The sequence below is a fragment of the Fundulus heteroclitus genome, chromosome 14, assembly GCF_011125445.2.
Source record: "Fundulus heteroclitus isolate FHET01 chromosome 14, MU-UCD_Fhet_4.1, whole genome shotgun sequence".
In the NCBI taxonomy this organism is placed as follows: Eukaryota; Metazoa; Chordata; class Actinopteri; order Cyprinodontiformes; family Fundulidae; genus Fundulus; species Fundulus heteroclitus.
This window is the reverse complement of record NC_046374.1, coordinates 4,801,934-4,812,539: the sequence shown is the minus strand read 5'-3', so window position 1 is coordinate 4,812,539 and position 10,606 is coordinate 4,801,934. Positions and strand designations below refer to the sequence as shown.

The following is a 10,606-nucleotide window of genomic DNA, read 5'->3' as shown; positions in this document are numbered from 1 at the left end:
GCTGGCCTGGGAACGCCTTGGGATTCCTCCTGAGGAGCTGGCCCAAGTGGCCGGGGAGAGGGACGTCTGGGCCTCCCTACTGAAGCTGCTACCCCCGCGACCCGACCCCGGATAAGCGGAAGACAACGGACGGACGGACATTCATGGCAGAGCGTTCAGCAGAGAAGCATGAGAAGCTGATCCACAGTGTCAGGAGGCTTTGCCATCGGCATCACAAAGAACTCATAGTCACCTTTTCCAGAAGCTGCCAGACTCACACAGAAGCTGTCAGACTCGCACATTTTTTCAGCTCAGCCCATAAATTTCCTATGAAATTGAAATCCATGCTTGACAATAACATTTACTTTTTTGGCCCAAACCCTCTTTCTAACCTATTTGGGGGTATGTTGCTTCTGTATTCTGTTGTTTCCTCATGATGTTTTTCCTATTTCATGTGAATAAAATAACCCATTTAATCAGGACCTGGACTTTTCTTTTCTTCCACCTCTTCATGCTGTTAAGACACTGTGCCCTTATCTATATGCACATTGTTTTCAGTTAGCTCATTCAGACCCTTACAAGCATCTTTAAAATATCCAAGTGAAACACTCCTGCAGATAGTGGATTCCTCTGAGCAGACCAGGACACTGTGGAATGCAGGTTTAATGCTCTTCTGAATGGGCTGGTAATATAAACCTACTCACAGTTCCCAGTTATTCTTGAAGATTCTTTAGTCACCTAGTCTCATTTCTCATTCTGGTCTAAGGTTTGCATCCACTCATACTCAGACTAAATATCAGATCATTGATTGAACTATTTTTTTGTCGTAGTAGATTGATAATGGAACAACGCCAGTGGTTTTTAAAACCACGTACTTGTTCACAAGTTAAAATTTATGTTTATATTTATATTTATGTTCCACACGGGCTCAGAATTAGAAGTACGGGATCAAATTTTGACTTAGACTCCAACAAATACTTGGATAAATGCTTCTCAGGAATCTGAAACTCTGGCACATCTTTCTGTGCTTTGGCCTAATTCTGCCAACCCTGGAACTTGATAGACGCAGTAGAGTTTGTTAGTCTACTTGTTGGTTTCCTGGCTTTTAAGCATGGTCCAAAAATGTTCCACTTTTCGTTTTAAAAGGGTTTAGGTCTGGGCATTGGGGAGGACAGTGTGGAAGCTTTATCTGATGGCCTTCTTATGCTGCAATTTTACCAATCCAATTTGCTCACGACGCACGATAAGCAAACTTCATCAGGGTATGCCTTTCATCTACAACAGTATTTGATATAAACAAGCAAAAATCTGCTGTTTAGCCAAGTGCTCTACTCTTCAATCCCAAATCCCTCCAAAATAAAACCACATTCAAATGGATGTGGATTAATCTGTTCCATTAAAAGTAAAAAAGCTTTGGTATAGCCCACAGACCTATTTAACTTGTTTAAAAGGAAGCATAATAGGGCCCCTTTAAGGACAAATATATTTTTTAACCACATCGAACATTGTATGGAATTTCCATTACCCACTTCAGAGAAGTCATGCACCAGAAAAAAGAGCTACAGGGCATGCTGATAAAAGAAAAGACAATTCTTGAGTAAATGTAGGGAAATTGATTGGTTTGTTAAATAACAGTCCAGTTATTTGATAATCCTTGTCTGGGAAGAACCTAAATATTTAATTTATAAACAAATTCAGTCACATCGACCTAAGAAGTCTGGACTGTCAAAGTATCGCAGACCTCAATGTGTTGAGCTGTAAACGTTCTCCTCGACCCAGGATACAGGTTCTGAGCTGCATATCCATCTATTTTGAGCATAGCGTATTTGTATCAGCAGTATGAAAATCAAACTGTTCACAACAACAAACCAAATAAAATACTATAGTTTAGGGGAACTACCCCATACAAGCAGCATGTGGTACTCATCTCCCACATTAGAACTTTACCTATTCCATTACTGGTACCTATCTATCCTTACATATTGTCTGGATGTGTGAGAGGAGCCGCAGAACTGTACAACAATTACAGAACGTAGAACTGTTTCCAGTTCTGAACTCAAACCCATGTATATTTTTATATATGTAGCTTCATCAGGACCTGAGAACTCAGAAAATAACTTTCTCTCACTGTTGGTTTCATCACCTGAAAGATTTGCCCCTTACTGTAACATGCGATATGAGGACACAAAATTATTTAACATTTGAGCTAACCAAGATGAACAAAACACAAATCAAAACTCTGTAAATATTGGTCTCCAGCCTGATATTTAGATGTTGGATTATTTTTGTGAGAAGTACCTTACAGTGTCATTGCACCATACTTTTCACAGAAAACAACGCTTATAATTCCACTTTATTCACATGTAAATTAATCTATTCTACACTGTATATTGCTAAATTATCTGACTGTCTGCCTTTACACATAAATTAACTTTAATAACACCGCATTCTTAGTCTAATGGCGCTAATATGTTGATGTTGAGCGTAAAAGAGCTCCAGGATGGAAAAAGCAGCACATCCCTACTGCTTGCATCTGCCTATTTAGACAAGCAGACCTTCTTTTAGAAAGGATAGAATACTGTATATTTTCCAGCTATAAAACATGTTTCAAGTCTTGGTTAGTGGATACATTGGACAGGTGGACAAAGGGAGGTAGTCAGGTCACAACAAGGTGGCTGCATAAATGTTGACATTCTAAAATTTTCATGATAAAAGAAATTTAAAGCATTGCCATATCAGTTTACAATTATAAATAAGATCCCACAGCCTTCATGAACAAAACTCTGAAAATAAAATTTTCTACATCAGCAAGCAGGAATTTATGATCTGCAAACAAATTCATAAATATGTTTAAATATTTAATATTGTCTACGTGTTGCCAAGTTGCGAAAGGATTTAAAAATTGTGTAAATCCTTTCTCTTCAAGATTGTGTCACAATGTCATCATCTGCCTTCATAAATACATTCCCAACCTATAATCTCACAGACACCAAAAAAATTATGTTGCTTCAAACAACCCTTTAAAAAGGTCTGTATAACTATAAATGGAAGTTTCATGTTTATTTTGGAAGGATGGCATCACAAAAGGAGCTATGCCTGATTCTGCACATATTCAAACCCTGAGTGAGGAATATTTAATGATTTTTGCTATACATAGTTAAAAAGGGCAGTTCATGATGAAATACTAACATTTATGTACAGTTTTGAAATATTGCTCTGCATTGCCCAAGAGAGGCGATCACTTTGAGTGTGTATTTGTAGCCTGCTCATCTTCACATCTGCAGTTCATCTGCCCAGTGCCTCTGTAGAAGGGAGAAACACAAGATAGTGAGCAGAAGCCTTTCATTCAGCTCTAATAAAAACCGTCTTTAGGGTTTTTTCTAAAGCAACAATCTGACCTGCGATGCAGAAGGATGGATTTCCTCGAGGTCTCCAAAGCAGCCGTTTTTATGACGAACGAGGCTTCCCCATAGCACCGAGCGGTGGCAGGAAGGACAATTTCCCTCTACAGGCAGGAGGTGGGATGGCTCCGACCTCAGGAAATATCTAGCCAGGCAGATTAAATGACTGATCATCCCACATGACGGGTGGAAACAACTCAGCATCTCTGACACCTGGGGAGGAGAAGGGGCAAAAATTTACGTTTTTTTTTTTTTTTCAATCTTACAGTTTTTCTCAATTGTCGACACACATTTTCTGGTACTTGAGACAAAATGACCACAACATGTAACTCATTCACCAAACCCCTGAACCAATTCTGCTGAACTACAAGCACTATTCCTGCTTTACACTCAAATTGCAGTTCTAAAACACACTGTTTTCAAAACACTACACACAATTCTCTGCCTTTGGCACAAGTTTCATGCAGAAAATATCCTATTTCACAAGGAACACACCGCCTTTCAAATATGCACACCGACTCATCCCAGGGGCAAACACCTGTCACACAATTTTCCAATTAGAAATCAGAGCTTTAGCATAAAAGGGCAACAGGTGAGCTCTTCAATGGGGCAATGGATGCCAACATTGGAAACAGAGGCAGAGCCAGAGGAGTGAGAGTAAGAGGAGGAGGACAGGGAGGACGAGGAAGGCCAAGGACCGTAATCCCTGATGAGATGCGAGCCACTGTGGTTGATCATGTGGTCGACCATGGTCTAACAATGAGGGAGGCTGGGCAAAGAGTACAGCCAACTCTGAGCAGGTACACTGTAGCATCCATCATCCGGACCTTCCGAAATGAGAATAGGTAAGAAATCTACTTGCACTATAAAATTTCAGTACTGCATATCAATACAGTACTCAATGAGTACAATAGTACAGTATTGCCTGTGGACTTCTGTAGGACTGTAAAAATATTGTAAAGTATGTTTCAAGTATTTATGAAATGTATACCTACTTTGTATGTTACTATTTGTCTGGCAGAACTGAAAGATTACTAACGCAAGGTGGTCGGAAACGTGTTCTGTCTTCTGAACAGGAAACTGAAATCGTAAACACGGTCCTAGAAAACAACGGCATAAGACTACAGCAAATACAAAGAAAAATAACAGAAAACAATGACATATTTCAAAATATTGATAGGGTAAGCCTATCAACACTGGGCCGTGTCTTGCACAGGAATCATCTCAGGATGAAGCAGGTCTACAGGGTGCCATTTGAATGCAATTCAGAAAGAATCAAAGAATTGCGATATAACTATGAGCGAGTCCCACAACTGATACATACTCAACACTGTATACAGTAAATTATACATATTTCAATATTGTAATCACAATGATTGTGCTTCACAATAGTGACCACTCCATGTCTATTTCTGATTTTGTAATGTGTGTTTCAGAGAGTCCTTGAGCTAGAGGTGGCTGCAGTGGAGCACCAGTTCATCTTCACTGATGACGTTGGGTTCAACCTCACAAAAAGACGAGGGAGGGGAAGGAATGTCATCGGCCAGCGTGCCATTGTTGAAGTCCCTGGCCAGCGCGGAGGGAACATCACAATGTGTGCAGCGATTACCCACCACCATCCATCACCATGCTAGCTTTGGCCCCTGCAACACCGCCCACCTGATCACATTCCTGGACACCCTACACGACACACTCCTTCCACCAGATCAGGTAGACGGCCCAGAGCAGCTCAGGTACGTTGTCATTGAGGACAACGGAAGTTTCCACAGGGCTCCTCTGGTTCATAACTGCTTCACTGCCCACCCAGGCTTTTTAGTTGTTTATCTCCCTCCATATCCTCCATTCCTCAATCCTATTGAGGAATTTTTTTCTGCCTGGAGATGGAAAGTGTATGACCGAAATCCACAAATGCGTATACCACCTCTTCTCCAAGCAATGGAGGACGCATGTGGAGATATAGCAGCTGATGCTTTTCACGGCTGGAATCACCATGCTAGGCCATATTTCCCCCGCTGCTTGGTCCAGGAAAACATTGCATGTGATGTGGATGAGGTGCTGTGACCAGACCGCAACAGAACCGCAACAGAAGACACGATGCAGCATAGTAGCTTTTTTTCTGTTTTTTTCATGTTGTAGTTGAGTTTTTTTTTTTTTTTTTTTTTTTTGCTCTAACTGTGTACAGTAAATTGTTCTGCTGTTTTGTATGTGCAACTTTGTGTTGTTTGGAAATGGGATAAAACACTGTACATTGTTTTTGTTGGGACAAATAAAATATATTTGTTACTGTAATGTGTATTTGTGTGCTGGTGATGATTCTCAGTCATCCAGGTCATGGTCATTCCAAGAAAGTAAAAAACTAAACAACTGGACTTTTTTTTTTCAAAATCTGAAGACGTTTTGCTTCCTATCTGAATGTGTATTTGTGTGTTCTGAGTATAAAACCAATATAGTCAAATATTTTACAACACACTTATGTATGTACTGTCTGTAGTAAGTGTAACACTGAACAAAAAAAGGCCTAAGTCATTATAATGAATGGTGTTTTCCATTCATCATAGTGTTTTACATTGAGCTCATCAGTGTTCAACTGGTTCTTATGAATGTATAATCATATGAAGGTTTGTGTGTTTCATTTGAAAACAAAATACCATTTTGGGAAGAAATAACATTGTTTATAGGCCTAGGCTGCTGGAGGACATCAGGGTCTAATTTTCTCACTCTACTGAGTTCTACTGTTCTCCAGTTTTTTTTGTATTACATTGAAATGACTGTCGTCATTTCAGCTTTTAACTTTTTGCTCTCTCTCTTTTTCTTCATAGTAGGTACACCTGGTCTGGCGTTCTGTTAACTGTGACATCATCCAGAGAAGACGGCTCACCCGCTACTACCATCTAATGTAGAACAGATTACTGGATCAATGTGTGTTTCTGTGCTTTTTTGTTTCTCTTGTTGTGTCTCTGCTCTGTCTTCTGTAACCCCAGTCGGTCGAGGCAGATGACCGTTCATACTGAGCCCGGTTCTGCCGGAGGTTTTTCCTTCCCGTTAATGGGTGGTTTTTCTTCCCACTGTCGCTTCATGCTTGCTCAGTATGAGGGATTGCAGCAAAGCCATGTACAATGCAGATGACTCTCCCTGTGGCTCTGCGGTTCCCCAGGAGTGAATGCTGCTTGTCGGGACTTTGATGCAATCAACTGGTTTCCTTATATAGGACATTTTTGACCAATCTGTATAATCTGACCCAATCTGTATAATATGATTGAACTTGACTTTGTAAAGTGCCTTGAGATGACATGTTTCATGATTTGGCGCTATATAAATAAAATTGAATTGAATTGATTTGAATGTAAAGTTTGATTTTGCAGGAGAATTGAGGGATTTTGCCCATTCTGTCTGTGTTTTTTTATTTGTGTGAAGAGTTCTGAGAATATGAGATTTTCTTTCAGAAAATGTTTGTAAACAATCGAGAAACTGTAAATTAAATCAGAGAAAACTTTTCTTTTTTAGGTCTGTTAGGATTTCCAAATTTATTCCAAATACCAAATTCAAGAATAACTGGAGATCTTTTTTTAAAGTTAGTTCAAATTTAGAAGTTTACAGATCCTATTGTTTAGGACCACCACCTCCACCTCCTCCTCAGTGACAACTCTTTCCATTCATGAGAGAGATGTTAACAAACTCTTCAGAAGACAGAACCCCAGGAAAGCTGCTGGACCAGACTCCGTGTCTCCATCCACCTTGAAGCACTGTGCTGATCAGCTGTCTCCAGTGTTCACAGACATTTTTAACACCTCACTGGCGACATGTCATGTGCCAGCCTGCTTCAAATCCTCCATCATCCCTGTTCCCAAGAAGCCAAGGACCACAGGACTTAATGACTTTAGACCCGTCGCTCTGACCTCTGTGGTTATGAAGTCCTTTGAGTGCCTTGTGCTTTCACACCTTAAAGAAATCACCGATCCCCTCCTGGACCCCTACAGTTTGCCTACAGAGCCAACAGGTCTGCAGACGACGCTGTCAACTTGGCCCTTCACTACATCCTCCAGCACCTGGACTCTGCAGGACCCTACGCCAGGATCCTGTTTGTGGATTTCAGCTCATCCCAGCTCTGCTTCAGGAGACGCTCTCCCAGCTGAGTGTGCCTGACTCCACCTGCAGTTGGATCACAGACTTCCTATCTGACACCTACCATCACCATCTGGTACGCTGGTACCACCGCTAAGGACCAGAGCAGACTGCAGCGTGTCATCAGGTCTGCAGAGAAGGTAATTGGCTGCAATCTTCCATCTCTCCAGGACCTGTACGCCTCCAGGACTCTGCGGCGTGCAGGGAAGATTGTGGCTGATCCCTGGCACCCCAGTCATGGACTATTTCAGTCACTTCCCTCTGGCAGGAGGCTGCGGTCCATCAGGACCAAAACATCACGCCACAAGAACAGTTTTTTCCCATCTGCTACCGGCCTTATGAACAAGTCCAAGAGCCGCCTGTGACTCTGGACACTGTCTCTCTCCCCCGTTCAGGACTTACAAGCTTCTGCGTTACATTAACGCACAGTTTACTGAGTGTATATAGCTTCTGTATATATATCTAGTCTATCTTATTTTATTTTGTCTGCACCAACAACACCAAGTCAAATTCCTGGTAAGTGCAAACCTACTTGGCAATAAACTTGATTCTGATTCGGGTTTAAGCACTTTCACAAATCCCAGATGAGGATGTTAGTGCTTTGTAAGCCTCTGATTGGTTAATTCACAACAGGGTTAAATAAAGGCACAACTGTTGATTTATTTTTTTAAAAATCTCAAAGACGCCGATTTGTTGCGTGATATCATGGGAAATTTTGAAGACATCTGTTAAACAGAAGATAACATTTGGGACCTCCACCTGTCTCTTGCATCCTTGGGAACAATTTCCCTACAGGTGGAAACCCTGTGAAGACGCTACTGCAGGATTAATAAATAAATAAATAAATAAATAAATAAATAAATAAATATATATATATATATATATATATATATATATATATATATATATATATATATATATATATATATATATATATATATATATACACATATACATATATATACACACACATACACACATATACATACATATATATATATATATATATATATATATATATATATATATATATATATATATATATATATATATATATACACACACATATATATATATATGTGTGTGTGATTTGGGCTGAAATGCATTGAGTTGGACTCCCTCACATGTCAATGTTTTAAATGAGATTTTATTGTAAGTGCATATTTGGCTTCTCTTGTGTGTGTCTTTGTACGTATGTAATGATGTGATGTAATTTTGATGCCTATCTTGGCCAGGTCTCCGTTGCAAAAGAGATTTTTAATCTCAATGGGTATAACCTGGTTAAATAAAGGATAAATAAATAAAAAAATAATATATATATATATATATATATATATATATATATATATATATATATATATATATATATATATATATATATATATATATATATATATAAATTCTGCTCAAAATAATTCTCATCTCCTTACAGATGGTTTACTGTACTGAAGTTATGCTTCTTCACAACTCTTACCTTTGCCATCCCCTTGCAAAGGAAACACATGGATATCCTTTCTTCTCCTGCAGATGGCAGTGACAGCTTCTTCTTGGCTCTCACGCTCCCAAAGGCGACAGGAATGTGCAGGGGTGGCTGTAGGCAGGGGTTAAAGTCCATCCTATACTCCTGTCTGAGCCAGCGGGCCGTCAGAGGCAGCCTGTTCCAGGGTGCTACTCTTAGCATATTGGAGACAACGCGCCAGTGAAACTGCAGGCTTGTTTCTTTTTTGGAACGTCGGGAGACATGAGAAAGCCGCCTGGAAGAGTGAGGGTGCTGCCACGCCCACTCAAACTGACAGGGAAAAACAAATACAACACACGTTCTCTTTACCGATGCATATTAGAGGTCTACCTGTGCCAGCTATGGGTTTACATGCACTCATCACAGGCAAGCATGTCACAATAATATGAGGCTTTTAAAGATTCATCTTAATCCTTCTTTTAGGTGAACTGACAATACAAGATTCCACTTTAATGAATCAAAAACTTCCTGACATAGTTCTATATGGACATCTGACAGCTCTTTGCATCGAAAATGGTCATATACATTGGTTTGGCTTCCTTGCATAAACCTCTATTCATTATTTTTAAATTCTCAACTGGGTTGAGACATCTCCAGAAGCTCAATGTTTATTTTGAAGTCTGTTTTGCTGTGTGTTGAAGTTTATTGTGACTAATGATCTTCAATCTGACCATAACAAATGAAAGGATATTAGTCAGGATGTGCAATAAAAACCAGCACACTATCATTGCATTCAATGAGACATAAGTTATGTTTTGGTCCGATTTTATCTGCGAGCTTTAAGAGCCTGCATTGAAATGCATTAACATACTTGTGCTTGTCTCTGATACTCACCCTTAGAGCAGCTATATCTGAGGGGAACCCGTGGATAATGAGAACCATCTCCCTAGGCAACACAGAGATGAGAGATGCAGATTAGATCCAAGGTCCATCCTGAATGGTACCTACCATATAAGCACAGTGCAGTAGAACAGCCTATTTACCACGGCCCTTTGCCACTGGTTCTCTTGGCGCCCCCTCGGTGCTTCCCGGCGTTGTGCTGTCCAATCCGCCGCTCAGGGTTCACCGTAAAGCCGATATAGATACGGCCTTTAAACTTTGGGTTAGTGCAGTAAAGCATGTACACACCGAAGAAGCTTTCCACCTCCACTACCATCATGGAAACCTAACTAACCTCCGTATGAGATAGTGGCAACCGTCACCCAAAAATATGCATAGCTGTATAGCCTAAAACCTGTCAAATAATATAAAAAAAGATTAGGGGAAAAGAATTAACGCTAATACAATTTTATGGCATTGTTATATGTTTAGCTTCTGCATCAGTTCCTTCTACTTGGTTAGCCTCTAGCTTAGTGGACCGTTAAAGTGCCTGATGAAATAAACTATAAACAACCCGCTCTGTGCACAGAAAAAAATAACACTTTGACAAATAACTAATACATACTGACGTAACCAAAATCCTGATTAATAATTAGAATTATATATCAATATACATAATTATAATTTTTTTGGTTTTTAAATCTTAAAAGAAATATAGATTCACTGTACCGACCATACCGACTCCTATTAAGATCATGCGTTGTTT

General features: G+C 39.8%; 1 protein-coding gene across 1 annotated transcript; it reads right to left on the bottom strand.

Moving 5' to 3' along the window:
- Positions 1-2,314: 2,314 nt before the first annotated feature.
- slx1b (SLX1 homolog B, structure-specific endonuclease subunit) lies at positions 2,315-10,583 on the bottom strand. Its single transcript, XM_012850601.3, has 5 exons — positions 10,005-10,583; positions 9,856-9,907; positions 8,977-9,291; positions 3,378-3,593; positions 2,315-3,281 (listed from the first exon to the last, which is right to left on the bottom strand). Exons 1-5 carry the CDS (start codon positions 10,178-10,180, stop codon positions 3,252-3,254), a joined length of 789 nt encoding a protein of 262 aa, XP_012706055.2. The 5' UTR covers positions 10,181-10,583; the 3' UTR covers positions 2,315-3,251.
- Positions 10,584-10,606: the final 23 nt, after the last annotated feature.

Bases quoted from the DNA above. Each gene is read 5' to 3' on its own strand.
- slx1b (XM_012850601.3), bottom strand. From the start codon at position 10,180: ATGATGGTAGTGGAGGTGGAAAGCTTCTTCGGTGTGTACATGCTTTAC. The intron at 3,594-8,976 runs GTAAGAGTTGTG...TCTCCTCCCCAG, and splicing joins TTTGCAAGGGGATGGCAAAG to GTGTCAGAGATGCTGAGTTG. The intron at 3,282-3,377 runs GTCAGATTGTTG...TCCCTTCTACAG, and splicing joins TCCATCCTTCTGCATCGCAG to AGGCACTGGGCAGATGAACT.